This window comes from Spermophilus citellus, assembly GCF_964194105.1.
Source record: "Spermophilus citellus genome assembly, chromosome: X".
In the NCBI taxonomy this organism is placed as follows: Eukaryota; Metazoa; Chordata; class Mammalia; order Rodentia; family Sciuridae; genus Spermophilus; species Spermophilus citellus.
In genome coordinates, this window is record NC_138190.1 from 31,125,261 (window position 1) to 31,149,992 (window position 24,732).

Below are 24,732 nucleotides of genomic sequence, written 5' to 3' on the forward strand. Positions count from 1 at the left end.
AGATATTACTGTGGAACTTTTTTCTGGGATTCACCCAAGTATTTAGCATCATAAGTCAGAAACTGCTTTCATTTCTCTGTGATATACCCTGAAAAGACTTGCAATTTCTGGGTTCTTAAGGGGCTGTGGTATCCATCTTGCTGCTGGCTCCATGGCTACAGATCAACCTTGTGCACAGTCTCTTTCTCCCTCCCTCAGGTATCCTGGGTAGAAATCCAGTGCTCCAAGCTGCTTTGAGGCTTTAATTGCATGAGTGAGCACTGAAAATGTGAAAAACAATTTTAGACCAGAATAACAAGGTAAGCAAGGCTAAAGAATGTTTTTGTGGATATTTGTGCATATTGCCAGGAGGATATCTTTTCCAGATGATTCAAAAGATTCATTTATAATTTAATGGATTTTTTTATTCTTCTGAGGACCTAGTTGAATTCCTGTTGATTCTGTACCAGACCACATTAATTATTACCCTTTGTCTTACTCTAACATCTCTGAGGTAGATGAATGCTTCAATTAAATGGGAAGTAAGGAGCTACATTTTCAAAGGACTTTCCTCATATTTCAATGTCTGTGTGATATGGATACAGAGAAAGTCTGTTTTAGAATTTGCAGCATGAGGTATTTGAATCCTATAATGCTTATGCAAAGTTAAGCAGAATGCTTGGCCAAAGAAAATTTTCTCCTCAAATTAATAGTGACATTGGTATGTGGGAGGAGTCTTTCCTAAGATTGGCTTTCCATGGTAGCTAACGATGCAGCTAGACATTTTAGAAGCAGTTTCCAAGGAGGTGACTGTGGTGAGGTAATTTTTTTTAAGTTCTTGGATCCTGATTGTCCCCAGAGGCTTAGAAGCTTTGAGTTACCCAACAGACTGATTTGATCTCCCGGGATCTTTGCCAGGTTTGTAATTGCATTGAGATTTCTAATGATCACAAATGACAACATGATGTCCTTCTCTTTATTCTAGGAGTGAGGTAATTACTAGGTAGTAAGGAACAAGAGTAGGTTTAGTTTGGAAGACTTGGCAGACTTCAGAGCAGACACAGCAGTATATAGTTATGCAGCCACAGAATTGTGACTAGTTGGATTGGTGAGCTAGCCTCAGAGATGTCCATTAGACCATAAGCAGTGTAAAGGCAAGTTTTATATAATTTTGGTAATCATTGAATCCTGCCAATATAGTTGACTGTGGTAAGTCCTTATTATTTTTTAAAATATTTTATTAGTTGTTGATGGACATTTATTTATTTATTTATTTACATGCGATGCTGAGAATTGAACCCAGTGCCTCACACATACTAGGCAAGTGCTCTACCACTGAGCCACAACCCCAGCCCAGTGCCTATTAATTTTGCTGGAAGAATGGGAAGTTATATTGTTATTACACTGTCCTAGGTTTCCTTACCTTTTTATTTTAGCATGGAAATAGAGATAGCAGTGTTAGGGGCTGGGGTTTTGGCTCAGTGGTAGAGCGCTCGCCTCGCACATGAGAGACCCTGGGTTCTATCCTCAGCACCACATAAAAATAAATAAACAAAATATTATGTCCATGTATAACTAAAAAATATTTTTTTTAAAAAAAGGGATAGCAGTGTTAGACAGGAGGCAGAATAAGGTGTCCTTTCTCTTCTACTCCTGACAAACAAGTTTTCATTTTTCCAGACCCTTCAGTGTTGTCTTATCCTTGAAGCTTTCAGATCATTTCTGGGTACAATTAGCCTAACCATTCTTCTCTCAATGTACCCTTTCATTCATTCGTAGTTCTATGATGAGTTTATTGCATTTTAAAATGTGCATCTACCTCTTTCTACCACAGTAGAGGACTCAATTGTTATTTACCTGTCTATCCTTGGTATGTTAGAGTGTGGCTACAAGTAACAGGAAGTACAGTTGCTAGAGAAATGGATAAATATGTGGCTATCTCACAGAATTAATGTGAAGATAGACAGTTCAGGGCAAGTCTTCAAGGATGCATATTTTTCTATTTTTGCAATCTGTCAAGCTTAGCATGTGGTTCTCATCTTCACAATTGTACAATGGCTGTACATCCCTCACATCTGTATTCAATGCACAAAGAAAGAGGGTAAATGGCAGAAGGGTTTGTCAGAAGTATATCCTCTTCTTGAAAAGACTTTTTTTCCCTTGTATCACTTTTATCAGAACTGGGTCACATAGCCACCCTTAATTGCAAGGGAATCTGAAAACTTTTCCAGTCCTTCTATTGGAAAAAGGCAGGGGGAAAGGCATTGTGAATGGCCACAGTATCATGTTCATGATTGGGGCCTCCCTTGAAAATGTCTTGCCACATGTTGAGTAAATGGTGTTATTCATTTAACATATTTTAAATCTAAAGGACAAAATCAGCTTCTTTGCTATTACTCCAAATTCTTTGTACTATTTTAAAAGTGTGGTTTGGCTCATGGTTTCAAATTAAACTGACTTTGGCCATTTCCAAGATGAAGGATATGGTTAAGGTTGAAATAAGCAATAGCACAAGAGAATATGGTTCCAAGAACTTGGCCTTAGCAGTATGAAAATCATTTAACTGTGTAAATGATGAACTCCATAAATGGCTCCAGCAGTATAAAAAACATTTAATTCTGTAAATGATGGGCTCATAAATATTAAAATAATGTCTGCTTCCTAGGATTCTGTGATTTCTAGGTGCCCTTTAGCTTTGAATTCCTTCCTCCTGTGAATTGAATTTGACAGAGGGAGGGGCTGCAGCATTTGGTGGGTCTCCTTATTTGTAGTGTGCTTAATTTCTGAATCAATGAGGAGTCTCTGGTTATCAACAAGATAGTTTCCTTAAGCTAATTGGATTGAGGCTAGGAGCAGCTGGGAATCCATAGTGTACCCTCTAATCTTTGATGTTTCCCCCTGCTTTTATTCTCCCTTGATTTCTTAGGGCCCTCCTTCCTTTGATTCATGAATTTACATCTGTCCTTTATGTGTTTTCTACATAGTTGAACATTTTAATGCCTCTTTCTCCCAATTCAGAACATTTGTTTCAGCCACAATTTTTTTTGTCCTTGTTACAGTAACAGGAAAACCCTGCCTTGATATCTGGACTAATCCCTTTCCTCAGAGACTGAACTTTCCTCCATAGGCCTTCCATTCAATTGTTCTTGGAAAGGAAGAGCTTTTCTGAATGTTTCTCTAGTTTTGAATTGTTCCTACCAAATTTATGTCCAATTTGGTAGTAAAGTCTTTTTCCCCCTTGATGGCCACATATCTGAGGAGGAAAAAAAATCCCAAAAGTCCACATATATAAAGATCCTACTAAAGGGCCAGGGTTGTGGCTCAATGGTAGAGCACATGCGTAGCATGTGTGAGGTGCTGGGTTTGATCTTCAGCACCACATAAAAAAAGTAAGCAAATAAAAAAAAAAGATCCTATTAAGAGTGTAATTCTTTGGGGTAGAAGACTTATTTTTTGAGAAGAAAATGTTCTTGCATGCTTTTAAAATTTAAAACAGAGAATGTCACACCCATAAAAAAACAGAGCACACAATTTTATCCACAAGCTGTAAGAGAAAAAAATACAGTTAGCTCATACACACATTGTATATTATATATTCAGTCTGAAACAGACTGAAGCTAGGGACCCTCTGAAATGGAAAACAACTTACTCATGCTAAAAGTAAAGGCTGCCCCTCCCCCAACACATACACCTGGAGGGGATGCCAAAGAAGCTAGGAAGCTAAGTGGAGACCACTCCCTGTCCTGGCCTGTTTGTAGGCTAACTCAATCTGCATATGCATATTTCCTACCTTTTGTCTCACTTTGCCTCTTCTACTCCTCTAAAAGCCTTCTCTGGCCTACTAAATCTACACGTTTAGTGCACGTTTCCTTATATAATGCTTCTGTAGGACCAATGGGAGAAGCAGTCTAGCTGCTGCTTCTCCCAATTTGATCAAAGTGCATAAAGTTCATTTTTTCCTGTTTCCACCTTTTGCCTATTTCTCACACAGGCAGGCTGCAGAACTCAGCCAGCTGGGATCCAGGCAGGCTCCCTGGGCTGAGTTGCCAGTAACAAATCCTCCCAGTAAGCAAGGAATTGTAAACTAATGAGATACCATTTTTAATTTACTGAATTCACAAAATTGAAAAACAAAATGCTAATACTCATTGCTAATAAATATGCAGAATAGGTTGTCTTAAAAGTTTTTTTTTAATTATAAAAGATTAGCATACCAAAAATTAGAGAAGCCAGTTAAACAGAAACTTCTGTGTCAACCATTTTATTTTAAATTATATTTTAAATACCTAATCCTCCCTAATCTGGTTCCCTTACTCCTTCCTTCCTTCCTTGGCTGACAATATCCTCTCCCTTATTGCCAACCGGAGGCAACCACTTTCTGTAAATATAAAGAACCCATGTGGTGAAAATACTGGTGTTGACAATGAGATTGATACAGGCTTTCTGGATCACAATTTGGCAATAATTATTCACCCTAGGAATTTAATCTCAGAATAAAAAAGGTGTGTCTTAAAAGATAGGTATGTTTATTGGCATTATTTATAACAAAAAGAAATGGAACCATCCTAAATGAACACCAACAGGGCTGGTTAAATAAAAGGTAAATATGCATATCATGGATTATGAAGCAGACAGCAAAGCATTTCCAAAGTTATCTGCTTTACATATTCACCAGTTTGGTGAATAGAAAATACTTGGGGCTGGGGATGTGGCTCAAGTGGTAGCGCGCTCGCCTGGCATGCGTGCGGCCCGGGTTCGATCCTCAGCACCACATACAAACAACGATGTTGTGTCCACCAATAACTAAAAAAAATAAATATTAAAAATTCTCTCTCTCTCTCTCTCTCTCTCTCTCTCTCTCTCTCTCTCTCTCTCTCTCTCCCTCTATCACTCTCTCTTTAAAAAAAAAAAAAGAAAAAGAAAATACTTCCCATAAATGTCATCTATAGTCCATTGAGTGTTCAAACATATGGGTTTCATGTTGTGTAGACAGTAGAAAAGTAAAGTAAAGGGGGAAATGGGACATTAAAAGATTGGTATCCAGTGAAAGAAAGGTAGCAAAATATGCAACTGCTTTGTTTAGACTGCTCAGAGGATTCAGTGCCTGAGCCATCAGTTACAGAGTGTTTTCCTCAGTGCTGGATCCTGTTATCAGTGTGGAGAGGCCAACTCCTGGCCTTACCCCTCAAGCAGCTTGCAAACTGGGGGAAATACTATGATAATTATATCAAAATGAATTCTACTGTCATGTGTAACTAAAAAGAACCAATTAAAAAAACCCTGAGCAAGTAAGAATATGTACTATAGATTTGAATTCTTTAGAAATTCAGAGGACAGAAAGATGACATCCTGCTGGGCTAATGGAAATTTATTTCTAAAGAGGTGGGGAATTGGGAATTATACTGTCATTAATAATGGCTTTAGGATTCAGCTAAGCCAAAAAGAAAGGAACAACGCATTTAAATGAGGAGGCATGGTGTGAACAAAGGATTAGAAGTGGGAAAGTACATAGCCTTTGTAGAGAGGGGACTTGACTCCATTTGTAGTGTTCTTGAGGAGCCAATAAAAAAGGCCAGAACTCTGAGAGCCTTGTCCTAGGACCTGTGATTCAGCTTTGCATAACATCATATTTGTTGCTTTTAACTGGAATTTTCAAAAATAGCCATTTTATAGACTCCACTGCAGGGACATGTATTTTCAGTCGAGAACTGAAAATTTTACATTCTTGGTTCAATACTATGATGGGGACAACATTAGAGTTAAGAATCAGACCTCGGATGTGGTAACCAAGTAGTGGCTCTGTAGCCAATCCAAGCCTTGGTTTCCTCATCTGTGAAACTTACCTTTCTGAACTCACAGGGTTTTTAATGTACAGATTAAGTAAAATGGTACATTCTTGATGGACTGCTGAGGAAGCAAAAGGAAAAATCTTTTGACAAAATCCCCTCTGTACCTTTGGTTTTCTCACCTCAAATCTGATGAAAAGGTGTGTAACTAGGAGAAATGATTTACAGAGATATTTTAACTCATGTGAAAATGAAATACTGAAGTTGCAAAAGTCCAGAAAAAATGTTCCCCCTATCCAGCATTAGAACCTTAGTACATTTTCCCTAGACAGTTGGGACCAATATGAGGTTTTGGGATTATCCCTTAGTCTTCACTATATAATAGCAAACATCCTGTCTTGTTTTGGTTGATTGATCCCAAGGCTGTACTGATTTGGTAAACCAACTTGGCAAGCTTTCCATTCTGCTGCTGGGGACTAATTCTTAGGGACCCAAGGCTATCCCTAAAAGGAGTATATCCAATGCCCTTAATAATTTAGAATAGATTGACATTTTGAAATCTCTTGGCCCTTGGGGTTCCTTATCAGCATTTCTTTAGGACTGCTATTCTTTTTGGAGAAAGGACAGCAGAGGGAGTTGGATCTTTTAGGTTTTGTTTATAGAATGGCTATCAGACATTGGTCTGGATCAGCCAGGTGCAGTTGAGTCTTTGGACGGTCATTCCACTGGGTGTTTTTAATTGTATGTCTAGGCTGTTTTAGGAAGCTGAGTGGGCCAATTTCTAAATATATTATACAAATATAGAGTACCTTGCTTCTGTGCTATTTTACCTTTGGCCTACTTATAAGAGAGAAGCTATAAGAAATTATACTATAAAATGTGTCACTATATTTACTATGTTGATATTGACAACACTGTCCATTGTCCACTACATTTTGTCTTTTGAGGACCCTAGGGATAATTTTTCTTTGGAATACCAAAACATAAGTAATGAAGTTTCTGGGCAACTGCTTTGTTTTTATCTCAGTGATATCATGGCTCATGTAACTAATTGGGTTTCTTGGCACTAGCTACTGGGAAATTTATCTCTTCCTTTATCAAAGTTCCAGAACCTTTCTGGCACTTTTTGTGTACAAATTTGAATCCTGTCTTTGTCTTTTATATTATTGATTTTTTCCCCTTTGTTGTGTTTTTCTCAATTTTTTTAAAAATAAACTTTAATTTCTTTTATTATGATTTTTATACAAATGATCTTTAACTCTTCCCAGAACTAGGTAGGATGTGAGAAAATAAAGTGAATTTTATGAAGTATTCCATCTATAGTGTGGAATTGGCACAGGTTTTTTTCCTTTTTATTTGTCTGTCATGATTTGCTGATAACCTAGGGTACCAATTAGGTGATATATAGAAATATGTAACAATTGAACTTTTAGATAAGGTAGTTTGAGAGTTAAAGCAACAACTGATCATATGTATACAATGACCCCCACAATGAATACCTTCAGGTATACATAAATGATACCTCCCTTCCCAAGCTTCCCTGAGTCTCCATACATTTCACCAAGAACCCTTTTATAGGAGAGGAACCAGAACTTCAGCAGTATCTCACAACTGATGAAGGAACAGAACAGGCTGACCTGGTATGTCTTGCCTCATTGGCATTAATTACCCTCCATGCACCCTCTGTGATCCAGCACTTTCACTGCCATGTCATCTCCACTTTACCAGTTTTTGTAGTCTGTTTCAGCTAGGTATTAAGAAGCAAGCTGATTAAATGATTTACATTTGTATGAAAACCGTCTCTTTGCTTGCTTGCCTCAAAGAGTAAGTTAGTTATAACTCCAAAAGTCCAAATCCAGAAATAACTCCAAATGAGAATAGGTATGAGTGGAAAAGCAAAACAGAAAATGGAATATCATATGAGCTAAACTTGTTAAAATATGTATTTTTTATTTGGTAAATTTTGCATGTCCAGTATATGTCAAGTATAGTGATTAGTGAGGATATAGTATCAAAAAAGATATTCATGATTGCTGCCAGCATTAAACAAAATAGGTCATCATCACGAAATTAAATCTTCCTTTGGAGATTAAGAGTTTGTAGACTCTTTAGGACCTTCATTTCATTTCTCTTCTTTTTTGTCTCCTAATCCTTAACTCTCCAGTTCAATTAGATTGAGCAGAGGAGTTTAAAAATAAAAGCAAGAGACAATTCAAGCCTAACATTCCCTATCATCTTTAGATTTTCTTTGCCTCTATGGTTAGTGTTGCCCAGTAACATAGTTTCTCCTAGGAATCAGTCCTTGTAATTTTTTTCTGGACTGCTTCTTCAGGAGAAGGTATTAGTTTGCAAAGGAAAAAAGCATTTCTGCAGGGGCCTTTTAATTTTGCCTTATACACAAACCCACACTCAGGGCTGGGGTTGTGGCTCAGTGGTAGAGCGCTCACCTCACATGTGGCCCTGGGTTTGATCCTCAGTACCACATAGAAATAAATAAACAAAATAAAGGTATTGTGTCCAACTACAACTAAAAATTAAATATTTAAAAAATAAATAAATAAACCCACACTCATGCTTTTATAGGATGTAATTCTTACTGCTTGTGTAGCATTATCAATTTAATGTTTTGAGACAAATTTCTTTTTTAAAAAAAATGTTTGAAAAGATATTATAGGAATCTGGCATGGTGGCACACTCCTGTAATCACAGTCACTCTGGAGGCTGAAGAAAGAGGATCGCAAGTTTGAGGCTAGCCTCAGCAATTTAGTAAGGCCCTGTATCAAAACAAAAAATAAAAAGGGCTGGGAATGTGGCTCAGTGGTGGATTGCTGGGCTCAACCCCTGGTGCTGGGTAAAAATAATAATAATAAGATAAAGATGGGCCTTGACTGGGAAATAATCTTTTCTTGGAGGGTGTGTTACATCTTTGGCCTTTTTAAATTTTTATTTTGAGACAAGATTTCATTATGTTGCTTAGGGCCTCACTAAGTTGCTGAGGCTGGCTTTGCACTTTCAACTCTCCTGCCTCAGCTTCCTGAGTCTCTGGTATTATAGGTGTGTGCCACAACACCCAGCTACAAATAATTTTTTATTGAAATAACCATAAATCTTGTTTAAGAACTTCATCCTACAAATTATACATTTTTTTTTTAAGAATTGAGGTTAATATTTGGGGGCTTTGGGTTTCTTTCTTTCTTGTGTGTGTGTGTGTGTGTGTGTGTGTGTGTGTACTAGCGATTGAACCCAGGGCCCCATACGTGCTAGGCAAGTGCTTTTCAACTGAGCTACATCCTCAGCCCTTAGGTTAATATTTTAATTGTGTTAGGTCATAAAATTTGATCTCCCAGTAGCTTGCATAATTATTAAAATGATATGATTTGTTAGACAGTGATGAAATAGTAATACAGGTCACAGAAAGAAACCTTTCCTTTTAAGGTCTCAGAAATATCAAATTTGTCCCATATACTATTTGCAATGATTTCTTTTTTTTTTTTTTGAATTTTAATATTTATTTTTTAGTTTTCGGCGGACACAACATCTTTGTTTGTATGTGGTGCTGAGGATCGAACCCTGGGCCGCATGCATGCCAGGCGAGCGCGCTACCGCTTGAGCCACATCCCCAGCCCCGCAATGATTTCTTAATGTCATTTTTTTTTGGTGACATTCACACAATAGGATAATGGAAGAATTTTAAATGTGAGAAAACCTATTTCTTTCTGGTTTAATAGTGTTGAGCTCTTGAAGTTATTTGGTTATCTGACCTTGTTTATTTTAAAAATTGAAATATCTGAACTTGTTACATGATCACATCAAAAACACTAGTTTGTTGCATTTGGGCCTGAAATTCTGTGCTGTGGTATGCCTAAGATAAAAAGAAACAAAGTCACATTGTTTATTCTTCTACTTTTTCACTCATACATGGTGTCCATTATGCATTGATCTTGTCCAGCAATATTAACTTTCTTTAACTGATTGTTCTGCTATCTGAAGAGTCTTATTAAAATTTAATCAGTAAACTAAAAATACACAGCTAATGCCACAGTACATTCTGGTAAATCATAAAGGGAAAAAAAGAAAGTGAAGCTTAATGTAGGCTTATAGGTTAAAGGAAGGTTAGTATATACTTATTTGCTATTCAAGGGTATATATAAATGACTATTTTTTTTTCCTTTGAGAAATGTGATGTAACGGGACCACATTGATAGGTGATATACTTTTTCATTTGCAGAGTACTTCTGCCTAGTAGCACTGAACTTCTCTGAATTATATAGCACTGTGACATAGGGCTAAAGAACATTTGTGCCCTTTCTTATCCTTAGAAAAGCCTTTCTGGACAGTGACAGGCTAACACAGTTCTCAAGCTATTTCCTGGATGTGGTTATTTTCCATCTATTAGAAAGAAGCAGATCCTACCCAGATGCATTGTCTTCATAATAGCCTCCCGTTTTTTGTCTCATTCTTAAAAGTTCCTTCTGCCTTACTGCTTTTCTTGTTGCTCTTCTTAAAACATTTCTAGATTTAGACGACACATCTAACCATCTTCCTGCTATTAGTCCTGCTGCTCAAAGGCATTTGTTTTCACAATACCATAGAGAACTCATTAGTTTAGAAAATTATGGTCTTTTGCTGATCTTAAAAGTAATATATGCTTCAGTGGACAAGAGTTGAAACAGGCACTTTACAAAAGATCTCCAAAAGGGCCAATTAACATGCGAATAGAAGGTGTTCAACTTGATCACTCATCAAAACAGTGCACAGTGTGATACCAGGACCTCCTACCAAAATAATGAATGTAATAACTACAGTACCAAGAGTCTTTAAGAATGTGGAACAATTGGAACTCTGCTGTGCTATTGCTGGGAGTATGAATTGGTATAGCCATAGTGCAAAACTATTTAGCAGAAATGAGTAGAGCTGAATATAGGTGTGCCAGTGACTCAGCAATTCCAGTTCTAGGCATATGCTCAAAAGAAATAGATATATAGGTTCATCAAAAGACATTTACAAGAATGTGTACAGCACTGTTGGTAATAAACAACTTAGAAACAACCCAAATGTCTATCAATAGTAGAATGAATAAACAGTGATATATGTGTAAGCAAAAACAACCAAAACAGTTTGGGCACCATAATAAAAGCACAAATAACTGGCACAGGAGCAGACTTCATGGATCAGCAATGCCTTTTATTCAGCAGCGGAGTCAGGCATTGGAGGGGTTCACTTTCTGCCACCGGTTACAAGAGGGGCCTGGGTTTTTATAGTTACAATGAGAGTTGACTTAATTATTGACAGAATATGTCAGTTTGTACACTCAGGAAACAGGTTGTGAGAATTTGAAGCTTATTTTTACTGGGCAAGGATGGAGGGTCCAGTGCTTATCTTTTTCCTCCAGGGATCATTATACTGTCACTGGGAAAGGATTAATGTTTGGCTTCTTCCTCTGGGGTCTGTTGTCACTGGGAAAGAATTTACTGGGAAAGGATCAATATTTTCCCTCTTTCCAGGGACTGCCATTTTAGGATTGATGTTCATCTCCTTCCCAGGGATTGTCTTGTCACTGGGAAAGGAAAGATTTATTGGGAAAGGATCTTCTCTCTCTCTTCCTCCTTCCGGTCACACAGTCTTGGGTGGTTGTCATTTTCCATATCCTTCATTATGCCTAACATGAAATCAGTAGCAAGAATGAATGAACAAAGTATATGCAATAATATAGATGAGTCTTATGGACATGATGTTGAGCAAGAAGCTTCATCTCAATGAGAATGCACATGATTCAGTTTGTATGAAGTTGAAAAGCAGGTACAACGTATCTGGTATAAGAAATCAGCCTAAGAGCTTTGAGGTAGAAACTGGACTGTAGACAGGAAGGCAGTTTCTTGGGTGCTAGTAATGTTTTGTTCAGGTTTCTTGATCTGCGTGCTGGCTATATGGGTGTGCTCACTTTGTGAAAATTCAAAAAGGTTATTGAACTTTTCTATATGTATTCTATATTTTTAAAATATTACGTAAAAGAGTGATATGTGCTGCATTATACATGTACTGTTACATAACAAATTATTCTAACATTTAGCAGCTTCATACAACAAACATGTTATCTCACATAGTTTGAGAGCCAGCAGTTCAAGAGCAGCTTAGCTGGGTGGTTTTGGTATAGGATTGCTATCAAGATGTACACTGGGGCTGCAGTTATTGGAAGGCTTAAATGGGGCTGTAGAATCTGCTTCCAAGATGGCTGACTCATGGACTCATATACCTGTTTAGGCAAGCCTCAGGGAAAGTTCTTTGTATTACCAAAAGCTTTTAAAAAATCTTTTTTTAAAAAAAAAAAACCTACAGATTACATTTTATATCGGATGTTCCTTGACTTTCAGTTGGGTTTACATCCCCCAAAAAACATCATAAATTGAAAATATCTTGAGTGAAAGTTGCATTTACTACATCTGACCTACCACACTTCCTAGTTTAGCAATACAGTCTACTGAGGAGTGTCAGGTGTCTCACCTTCATGATCTCCAGGCTGGCTGGCACTGTGGCTCACTGCTGTTACTGCTGCCCAGCATTGCCAGAGAGGATCAGACCCATTATCTAGCCTGTGAGAAAGTCCAAATTGAAAATGCCAGTTTTAAAAATTGTGGTTTCTATTGAATGCATATTATTTTCACACCATGATAAAGTTGAAAAAATAGTAAATTGAACCATTAGAAGCCAGGGACCAGGAATACATGTTTTTACATATGTGTGAGAGATTATATATATATATATATATATATATATATATATATATATATATATAACAAATGATATTATGAATATTGCTTCATAGTTTTTTCTTCACTCAATACCTTATGGACTTCCTTTATTAAAATTATTTATGGTTGGCTCATCTATAGATCTATTTCATCCTTTTCACACATAGCTTGATTGAGGTGTAACTGACATATGATTAGCAAATGTACACATATTTAAACTGGACACTCTTTTGGGGAGGGGTACCAGGAATTGAACTCAGGGGTGTTCAACCACTGAACCATATCCCCAGCCCTATTTTGTATTTTTTTTTTTTTATTTAGGGACAGGGTCTCACTGAGTTGCTAAGCCTTTGCTGAGGCTGGCTTTGAACTCGTGATCCTCCTCCCTCAGCTTCCAGAGCCGCTGGGATTACAGGCATGCACCACTACACATGGCTAAATTGGACACATTTTTATGTATGTACATACCCATGAAATTGTTATTACAGTCAAGATAATAAGCAAGTTAATAACACTCAAAAGTTTCCTCCCATCTCTTTGTAATGCCTCCTCTCATTCTTTTCAAGGGCTGGAAAGCTTTACTTACACATACAATATGTATCTTTAAAATCCATACTTATATTTGCTCACAGGTAGCTCAATCTAATTTTGAGGTTAAATTGTAAACCTCCACTTCCTTAGTCAAGAATGTGTTATTGCCTATCATTGAGCCAGACTTCCTGGGTTAGTGTCTTAGCTCTGTCACTTTCCAAATTACATGACCTTGAGCAAATTGCTTAACTACTGTGTATCAAGTACCTTATCTGTAAAATGGGGGCAATGGTAGTACTATATTTAAGTCATAAAACTGCAAAGATTAAAGGAAGTAATCAACATAGCGATCTGGAAACAATGCTCTATGTGATTTTCTGCTGCTCCTCTTCTCATGTGTTGTGATATTCAAAGCCTCTTCAGTTTTTCTTGATGATATTAAATCTATGAGTTGAAAGAGCATTGTATTCAAATAGCCTACCAGAACTTACCTCTTCTTTTTCACTCTTACTTCAGTTATCACTTCCTTCTGAGCATCTTGCTGAAAATGGGGAAAGATGTGTATTTAAAGTGAGGCTATTTTAGTATTGGGGAATTGGAATTGGGCTTTATGGACATTTCTTAATGCTGAGAGATATCTGAAATAGGATGCTTAAAAAAAATCCAATACCTTATAAGACAAGATGTGAAAACACCAATTACATATCTGCATTAGAAGTTGTTAGTGATTGCCTTGATGGTAATGATTATACATGTACAGTGGCTACTGCTCAAACACATACCAAAAGCATATTCTTTTATATTTTAGGCATCTGTCTAGCAGGAAGGTGATCAGTAAGTAAATGGACATTAAGGAATTAAGATATTTCTTTGTTTTCACTTATATGTGGAATCTAAAATGTTGATCTCAAAGAAGCAAGGATAGAATGCTGATTACCAAAGCCTGAGGAGGTTAAAAGGAGGGGAGGGATAGAGAGAGCTTGGTATAGGGGTGTAGATGGATAAAAGGAAACTTCTAATGCTCGTAGGATAATTATGGTGTGACAATTAATTGAATATTTCAAAATAGCTAATAGGAGTTTGAATGTTCCCAACTCACAGAAATTATGTTTGTGGTGATGGTTATACCAGTTATTCTGATCTGACCCTTACACATTGTATACAAGTATTGAAATGTTAGATAGTATCCCCCAATCACTATGTATCAATTAAAAATAAAAAATATTTTTTTTAAAGAGAGAGTGAAAGGAGAGAGAGAGAGAGAGAGAGAGAGAGAGAGAGAGAGAGAGAATTTTTTAATATTTATTTATTTTTTTTTAGTTCTCGGCGGACACAACATCTTTGTTGGTATGTGGTGCTGAGGATCGAACCCGGGCCGCACGCATGCCAGGCGAGCGCGCTACCGCTTGAGCCACATCCCCAGCCCAAAAAAATAAAAAAATATATTTTAAAGAGATATTTCCCATCCTTGGGAAATATGCTGTTAACCTGAAGAAATATGATGTGGGTTTGTAGTAGTGAGAATGGAAAGACTGGGATCAGGTATTAAAGAACAGAAAGTAAGTAGGTCTTACTGGTTGATCATCTAGATTCAGTTATGTATGTGTATACTGCCACTGCCTTAAACCTGGGTGACAGGGATTTGTTCTACTAATACTAAACTGAAAACAGCCTATCTCTGTCAGTTTGGGCTGCTATCACAAAACATCGTAGACTGGATAACTTATGAACAACAAGAATGTGTTATGCACAGTCTGGAGGCTGGGAAGTCCAAGAGCAAGGCACCAGCAGACTCAGTGTCTGTGAGGGTTCACTCTCTTACTTCTAAGATGGCACCTACTTCCTGTGTCCTCACGTAGTAGAAAGGGCTGGAGAGCTCCTTTAAGTCTCTGTTATAAGGACACTAATCCCATTCATGAGGACAGTGTCCTTATAACTTCATCACTTCCCAAAGGCTCCACTTGTATGTGCTTACACATCAGGTCCATCATATGATTTTTGTAGGAATACGAACATTCAGACCACAGCACAACCCAAATGCCCATCAGTAGGAGAATGAGTAAGTAAATGGACATATGTGTACTTAACATGGAGCCTGTAGTGAGAATGAATGTTCTACAACTATACGCAACAGTGTGGATGAATCTCTACAAATAAGATGTTAAGCAAAAGAAGTTAGATCCAAGAATGTACACTATGATTCTATTTATGTGACAATCAAAACACATTAAAGTCATGTATGGTTTAAGAAATCAGGCTAGTTAGTAGTACATCTTGTAGCAGGGCCCTCTTGTTCTTCAGGGCTGATGGTTCAGGGAGGTTACAAGGATGGTTGTCTATGTGGAGCGAATTCAAAAGGGACTGGAGTTAGCCTCAGGCATGCATAGGCATCTGTCTAGCAGGAAGGTGATCAGTCAGGGAATGGCTACTGTCCAAAAGAGGCCTTCAGTATTCACTACCAGAAAAGAGTCTATCCATATGCTTGCTCATTTGGTCTGTAGATGTTCAACTGTCTGCAAGGGGCTACTGGGCACTCAAGCAATGCGTCTCACTAAAAATGGCCCTTCATTTTGAATCTGTTTGGTCCCTTTAGGTCTACCCTTCCATCCTCTGGCTTCTCTCTTCTCTTTAACCCAGAGTAACCTTTCTAGCTTGGAAGGGGAATTGTGGGTAGGTGGGATTAGAAGGCAATCCCCTGTTCACATTCTTTTCTCAGTCATTTTCTCTCTGCTTCTAGCCTCTCCTTTTCCCCAAGTACCTTAGAAAAACTTATTTTTCATATGATGGAATGAACATAGAATGGCTTAGCTACTAGTTGGGACAGTGGTAGGTGAGGAGTAAAGAAAGAAGAGAGAAAAACGAAACTTTAGTTAGTATCTTAAAATGTCATCCTTCAATACTAGGGTTGAATGAAATAAGATATTGTTTATATAATTATGGAATTTGAGGAGAAGCCCATTTACACGTGAAGTGGAGAAAATATTTCATGTTAGATCTGCGTTTTTCCAGGTGGTGGCAAGATAATATAAGTGTATTTGAAATTGTGGGATTCAGGGGAAAGGTCAAGGTGGGATATATACATTTGTGCTTTATTGAGATGGAAGTGATAACTGAAACATTACTGTGGATAAAATAAACTATTTCTGTTAGGAAATACAGTTGACTTCATCAGGTGATTTATCAGGCATCTAGATCGTAGTTTTCAGTGAGGTGCTTCTGCAGTTTTAACATGATTTATTTAGATGGTTATACCATTATCTTTAATATTTTATGATGGACTTGAAATTTAAGATCAACTGTCATATAAAATTAATGTCACACTTGAAAGTTTGTAGAGAATTGTCTAACTTGTTATTGATGGTGCTGATCTTTATGTTTCAATAACACGCTGAGGTTCCTTGTATTTCGTTTGACTTGTTGATTGATAAAAATTCTGTAAATAATTTTGTTGTGTATACCAGGGATTGGCAAATAATGGCTTGCTGCCTGTTTTTTTTTTATAACCATGAACCAAGAATGTCCTTAACATTTTTAAATGGTTGAGAAAAACTAAGCTACTTCGTGACACATGAAAATTACATACAATTTAAATTTCAGTGTCCTTAAATGAAGTTTTATTAAAACATATACATACAAATTCCTTTCAGTGGCTGCTTTCATGCTATAATAGCAGATTTGTGCAGTAACAACAGAGACTCTCAAGACCTAAAATTTTTATTCTCTGGCCTTTTACATAAAACATCTGCTGACCCCAGTGTACACCAACCATGGTATCATAAGGAAACTAGTAAAAGTCAAGTATCAAAAAAGCAGAAGTATTTGTCTTACACAGATAAATATTACTTATACCAAGTCTGTCCTCCTTTCCTGTCTTCTTATTGTCTTGCTGGTATGTACAACCATTTATCACATTTAGCATACTTGTTTGAATGAATAGGCAGGATGGGGATGAAAGCACACATCCATAATCCAAGTGACTTGGGAGGCTGAGGCAGGAGGATCGCAAGTTTGAGTTGCTTAGCACCTCACTTTGAACTTGTGATCCTCCATTCTCAGCTTCCTGAGCTTAGTTCTGCTGCCTAGTGAGGAAATACATGTACAAATATTTTATATTACATATTAATTTTGAAAAGTAGATGTCATATTTTAATCTTATAATTTATTAATTTTATAAACAGTTATTATTAATATATAATATTTGCATATAATATCTCTATATCTTGGGATTTTATGTTATTGTTTTTATACTTTTGAGATAATGGACCTGGTAAAATGTAAAGCATATAAGAAGTAACAAAAAAGCCAGGCACAGTGGCAGACACCTGTAATCCCAAAAGCTTGGGAGGCTGAGGCAAGAGGACCATGAGTTCAAAGCCAGCAAAAGTGAGGCACTAAGCAACTCAGTGAGACCCTGTCTCTAAATAAAATACAAAATAGAGCTGAGGATGTGGCTTAGTGGTCCAGTGCCCCTGAGTTCAATCCCCAGTAGCCAACGCCCATCCACCCCCCCAAAAAAAAGAAGTAACAAAAAGGTTAGGGTAATTAAAGAATTAAGCGAGCTCTTAGGGAACTGGTTGTTTTGTGAACACAGGGGTATCGCTTAGTGGTTTTCCATTAAATTTAGGCCAGAAATCCAAGAGGTTTACCAGCCAGTAAAGCCTTTGTATGATTTGACCATTTGTCTAACCTCTTTTGCTGGCCTTGCCAACGTCATACAGAACTTATTTAAATTCCTCTGAATAACTTAAATTCCTTTATTTGCAGTTTAAAAAAATATCTAAATTCCCCCTAGATGCTAAGCTCAATTAGAGTAGGAATCACATCTGTCTTATTCACCATTAACTCCCCAATGTTCAGCAAAATTATTGCAACATCATAAGCATTAAGGAAATATTTGTTGAATACCTACACATGTGATTGAAAGATCACAGGACTTGGTGAAAAAATCCTAGTTTAAAATCCTGAGATGTGTTCTGAATCATAATGCCAATTACACAGATGTGTTTATGACAAATCATAGAGCTTTAATGTTAGCCTTTTTGATATATATATTGAGAAGTTAAAAGGCAATCCTGGGCTGGGCATGGTGGTGCACACCTGTAATCCCAGGACCTCTGGAGGCTGAGGCAGGAGAATCACAAATTCAAAGCCAGCCTCAGCAACTTAGCAAGGCCCTAAGCAAGTCAGAGAAACCCCATCTCTAAATAAAATATTTAAAAGGCTGGGGATATGGCTCAGTGCCCTGTGTTCAATCCCCGTATGAAAAAAAAAAAAAGTAATCTTGGGACACTCCTACTCACTAGCTGTAGGAACATGAGGACTTTGATTTTTCTGAAATTGAGTTTTATCATTCATCATTAGGTTTTGTTGTACCTACCTCATTGGATTGTTGTGAGCATCAAGACAATACAAATGAAATATCTTATTGTAAACAGATATACAAAAAATACCAGTTGAATCTTTATTATCTGAAAGACATGGAATCTACAGAGGTGAAGCTCCCAGAGGCCTCATAGAATTAACCTTTCACTTAAAGAAGATCCCTTAGGCCACTGAAGAGAGCTGTGTCTTTAAGAGATAGCTCCAGGAGGGAATGGACTCTAGGGAACATATCATCTTTGGAGTATGACACAGGGCCCTTAGGCCCAGTTGTCCTGAAAAATTAGAAGGGCTTTGGGGTTTGGGGAAAGGCCAGGGACTAGAACTGGAAAAACCTTAAGTAGTGTAGCCAGAGGATGGTGCATTGAGGACAGTGAAGGGACTCTATAACCCAGCCTGGAAAGGGCCGTGTGGCTGAAAAGTAAAGCCAATGAGGAAGTACTTCTCTACAAATAAAAATGTAGCCTGCAGTGTTTTGAAACTAATAAAATAGGTAGCTATAATTGAATCTCCGAGGATTCCTGGAAGAAGAATAATTACCAGGAATAGGAGTTTCTGGACTGTGATACAGGAAAGCTGGGAAAAAGGGGGCGAGTATATGTAATGGACATCAAAAATAGCAAAGGAAGCTCTTAAAGAACTGGTACCCCAAACTTAGTTGTGCAGCTAAAACTAAAACTGAAAAATCAAATTTTGATTTTTCAAATTCAGCTCATAAAATCTATTTTACAGTGTGCTCTGTCTTAAGTAGTCATAGTTACACTTAATGAATTGAACCAGATTGACCAACTAAAAATTAAACTATAAGAATCAGATTGAATAAAGATATTGGGGGTGTGCCAAACCTTTGTTATCATCTTCACAGTTCCTACTTAATGATATCAAGAATCATTATAGCTATTTTCATTTAATCCTCTCTCAAAGCCTATGAGATGAGACCTATCATTAATAACCCCATTATATTTGAAGAAACCAAGGCTTAAACAGGTTAAATAACTTGCCCAAGGTCAAATAGATAGTAACTGGCATGCCAGGCCTCAAACCCAGTTACAAGTGGTGGCAAAGCCATGCTCCAACTTGTTGGAATTCTTCATCAGGGATATATAAAGCCAGTCATTATTTAAAAATCCATGCTTAACTATGGTCAACTCTTCATTATGTACATGGCTATCAAGATAATTATACCAAGATGGGCGTGGTAGCACACATCTGTACTCCTAGTACATCTGTACTAGGGAGACTGAGGCAGAAGTATTGCAAGTTCAATGCCAGCATGGGCAATTTAGTGAGACCCTGTCTTCAATTTTTTTAAAGAAGTTAAAAGGGCTACAGATGTGCTTCAATGGTTGAGCACTTGCTTAGCACACATGAGCCCTGAGTTCAATCTCCAGCACCATGCACAAAAACAGATAAGTATATCAAAACATTATATCTAGGTGTGCTGGTGCAAACCTGTAATCCTAGCAATTTGGGAGGTTAGGGCAGGGGGATCACAGGTTTGAGGCTAGACTTAGCAATTTAGGGAAACCCTGTCTCAAAAAATAAAAAGAACTGGAGATAAAGAACCTGTGGGTTAAATCCCCAGTGCCCCCCCCCCAAAAAAAACCTATCATGTTATACCTTAAATATATACAATTCAAAAACTATAGCCACAATGAAATCTACTATTCTTTATATTATGCACCAAAATTTTTTTAAAAGAGACTGAAAAAAACTGATACAATTCTAAAAAATTAGGGAAAATATAAGTTCTATTGTTAGGATCCCCAATTAAGGAAATTTTTAGCTCACCAAATAAATAATACATAAAGGAGCCTAACACTCTTCCTGGCATAGTATTACATAGTAATTATTCAGTGTTCAAACTGCTTAGTGCTATAAAATGGTGTTTAATATTTGCTGAACTGAATTGATAGCAGGTTCTAGGACATTGATATAAGGTTGGTCTAGGTCCTCATCTAAAGCAGTGTCCACTTTGCAGTACCCAGTCTGTATTTTGAGATGCATGACTCTGTTCATAGTTCCTTGGTAGTTTTGGTGACACTGGACTTCTTATATTATGGATGTTAGCTTACTCGACTTAAGTATTCTATTGAACATTACATTTCAGCATTGTGTGCATTTAAAAATATATAATATGTCAAACCCATGATTTTGCATACTTTTTAATAAGACAAGAATAAAGTGGATACTGAAGTAAAAGAAGTAACTTAATTGAAATAACATTAAGTAAGTGTAGATAATAGAAGCATTTAGCAAGAATCATAAATTTGATTAAGGTGGCATGTGAATAACTGGAGTCTGAAGCACTGATCTGTACTAAGGGGAACAGGCAAATGATGTGTTTTGAACATTCTTGGTATGTGAGCTTCCCGTAAGTCTGTTTGTATAGGCCACTAGGATCCTCACTGGGATGTTCCAGTGCCCTGCACAGACTAGATATAGGTGTAGAAGAAAATTTGCTTACTCTCCAAAAATTAGACAGTCTGATAGATCCTATAAGGTATGCACATCTGTATGCAGTAGGACCTAAGTTCCATATTATATAAGAGTTCAAAGGAAAAGGAGATTACTTCCTGCTCAGATAATGAAGGAAGACTTCACTACTGATGTTGAAAGATGAATAGAACTTTTGTAGGATAATGCAGATGATACAGAAGAAATGATCAGAGACATGCAGTTGGAACAGATCAAAGCATGTTTAAAGGAGCAGTAGAGGCTGTTTTCACTGGGGTGTAGTATCACTATTAAGGAAAATGGAATCTGGTTGAGAGGATATTTAGTGCTAGGCTGAGAAAATCCATTGAACCATTATTTAGATGTCTTAATGTCTGGCCAAAAGCTGCTTTGTTGTTGTTGTTGTTAAGTATGTTGTCATTACTATAGAAGTAATGTTTAGTTTGGGGTGGTGACCTGAGGGAGAATCAAGATAGATTAATATTCCTGCTGATAGAAATATAAAAACTAAAGTGCCACACATACAACACAGATACACACACACACACACACACACACACACACACTTGCCAACTGAAAGAAGAAACTAGAGCAGCAAGAGATCAGAGTAGAAAGAACAAGCTAACCATTGGCAACAGAAGAAGTAGCACAGAAATAACCTGGGTCTGGGAGAATTTGGGGTTTGGGGTGATATGGGCACTAGGCCACGAACCCTGTTTCTCTGTAAGGAAATCATCTTCTTTAAAACAAAAGTCTAATCTAGAAGGCTAGGTGAGATGGTTGACAGGGGGCATTCACTTTTGCATCCTTGGTTGTATTCTTCCCCTAGAAGATGGCTGGCTCCCATCTTGGGTCCTCCATGTTGACCTCTGGAGAGGCAATTTCTCTTTGAAAATCTTGGACTGTATCTGATAACCCTTTCCTTTGTGGTTTCCCCAACACTGTTGAAATAAGCTTGATTCTTTTCAAAAAAACTTTATTAAATATTAAAGAATAAACAAGAAATAAAATATAAAAAGTCCTGCCAAATTTATTGATCATTATCTGATATTACTGTCCCTGGTCAAACCACCCTCACCCCTCAAATCTCTTTTCCCTTGTATTGTCAGAGATATCTTCCTAAAATCCAAATTTAGCCATATCATTCCCCTGCTCAATTATTTCATGGCTTCTCATTTGTACATGGGTTACACTTTAGCATGTTGAATTTCTTATAGTTATTTCTGGAGTAAGAAATGTTTTATAATTCTGTTTACATAATGATTATTTCATTTATCAGCTTGGGAAGGGTTTATAGTTAAAATTGAGGTCTATTTGAGAAGGGTAAGGACCTTCCTGTGACTATATGTAAAAATTCCAGCTCTTTTCTAAAGCCTTCCTAGAATAGCTTCCTCAGAAGGGTCAGGAGTCACTGGACTCCACACTCCTATAGTGCTGAATTTCTGATAACTGTATATTCAGGGTGCCTCAAGGAAAAGTCCCAGCAGGTAAGATTACAGCCCTTTGAAGAGTTCTATATTTTATAAATTGGTATTCTACCAAAGTTTTTTTTTTTTCTTTTTTTGGTACTGTGGATCGAACACAGGATGCTTTACCACTGAGCTACACATCCTCAGCCATTTTTATTTTTTATTTGAGACAAGGTCTCTCTAAGTTCCTTTGGGCCTCGCCAAGTTGCTGAGGCTGGCCTTAAACTTGCAATCCTCCTGCCTCAGCCTTCCAAGTCGCTGGTATTACAAGTGTGTGCCACCATGCCTGGCTCTACATAAGATTTTTTGAGGGCTGTCTGATGCTTTCAAAAATGGTGGAGTAGTGAGAAGACATTAGATGGTCTCTCAAATTCTTTTTAGCTCCACAATTCTCTGAGAATCCAGATCCCGACTTTTTTTTCCTTTATCTTTTTCCAGCTCCCTTCTTTTTTGATACACTTTGTTAATATTGTTCCATATAATTAGTATCATGTTAGAAAATAGTAACATTTCAGAGTTAAAAAAGATGTTAGCAGTTATCTTATCCTGTTTTTCAAAATGACCTTCAAATTAGAACTCTTAAGAACTGCTCATTGTTTACAAAAACCACTGTGTAGCTAAATAGGTTGAGACTGTACTTTTGCCATATTGCTCATTTTAAAGTCTCTGAAAAATCTTGTACTAAAGAAACCTGTGTAGCTTACATTTATTTGATCAGAAAGCCTTGGTTTTGAGTAACACCTTTTAACATTGTGTGGCATATAATTTGGGAAATACCCATATAGTTCAGCACCCTCCTTTTGCAAAGAATTTGAAATAGTAAATGATTTATCCAGTGTTACATGGCTAGTTATCAGATTGCAGTCTAGTATTAATCCTTGATTGTTCCTGCTTAACTTATAAATTTCCTAATGGACTGATAGATTATGTCTTACAGCTTTACCTCTCAGGTATTGGGAACATAACAAGTGAACACCTTTAGTAAATATATGGTAGCTCTATGATTGAAACTTGTAAGAAAATTAAGCATTATGGTATGAATTGGTTTTTGTGTATGTATATGTTTTTGATTTTTTTAAAAACAGAAATGTTGCTCTCCTATACATACCTTCCCCTCTTACAACTGTGATGTCCACGTATGCGCATGCGCTGGGGGGCTGTGGTTGTTTCTCCAAAGTTCCTGTTGTCAATAGTTCATGGTCCTTGATTCATACTGTCTATTGGGAATCATTCTGTGGGCTGCTTTGCCTCAGGGATAATTTGATTAGGGGTGCTGCTATTTGATACCATTCAGGAAAATGTTCAACTGTAAAGGGTATTGGATTTGTCACAGAATGATATTGAAGGGAAGCCAGGGACAAGCAAGCTAATAACATGCTAGACTGGTTATTAACACTGGGCCTTTTGGCATTTTTGTTCACCAGTTTTTGTTAATATCACTGCCTTCCTAAGAGAAAGTGTGTGACCAGTTTGATTTTTATTTGGCAAGGACATAAACTAATACCAGATAAAGAAGCTCATAGTAAGTTGATACAGAGTCTGTGCTTTCCACAATACTGTGTTTTGTCCTCTGAGGTTAGATATCTATGATAGAAGAAACATTTTTCTAAGGGAGCAAGATTGGAATGCACTGAAATGAAATGCTCACATTGACCACATCAGCTATAATGGAGCTTATCTGATGTAGTGACTCAGCCTCTGTGAATCTCACTGTGTATGTGCTCTGTTTTGTGCAGAGAACCTTCATCATTCAGGACCTGCCAGAGGCCACGAAAAAATATGGGGAGGGGTAAGTTTCTCATTCTTTTAAAGTAATTTAAAATCTCTCTATACTAATCCATTGTAGCCAGGAAATTTCATTTGCAACTCAAAGTATGTTTGTGTGTACCTAAATTGTATTTCCTGTTAGTGTTAGAAAGTTTTTGTCGGAAGCAGGGCTGTGCAGAGAAAGATCAACATATCACGTGTTGCCTACTGGTCTTTTATTCTGCTTTTTTGTGGAGATCTACCAGTAAAGGGAAAGACAGCTTAAACCCAGCTGTTTCCCACTTCTTAGCAAGGCTACCCATTATGCTTTCAATGTTTTCTAAGCTTTGTTAACAGTAATAGAAACAACTAAAAAAGTTTCTCTTATGCAACCAATGATAATAGTAAAATGATTCATCTGTGAGGTTGATTTGTAAACAGTTTGGTTTCACTTAAGATCTTAAGGCCCAGCATTAAGAAACGTTAGATCAATTCTTTGTGCTTGTTTTTGCTTTCTCATAAGGCTATGGGAAGTAGGCAAAAGACAAATCTAAGGTTATTTCATTGAAAATATTAACCAGCTACCACAGTGACTTCATAAATAATTCTAACCAGTGAAGATGATAAAATCAGAGT

The 24,732-nt window shown here is 37.2% G+C and overlaps 1 protein-coding gene across 2 annotated transcripts in view; it reads left to right on the forward strand.

Moving 5' to 3' along the window:
* PRRG1 (proline rich and Gla domain 1) overlaps window positions 1-24,732 on the forward strand; it is a 101,211-nt gene that overhangs the window by 23,493 nt on the left and 52,986 nt on the right. For both annotated transcript variants that reach the window (XM_081276744.1, XM_081276745.1), the window contains one exon: window positions 24,087-24,139. In XM_081276744.1, coding sequence (XP_081132870.1) covers window positions 24,130-24,139 — 10 coding nt within the window. In that variant the 5' untranslated portion in view covers window positions 24,087-24,129. The remainder of the gene's footprint in view (window positions 1-24,086; window positions 24,140-24,732) is intronic.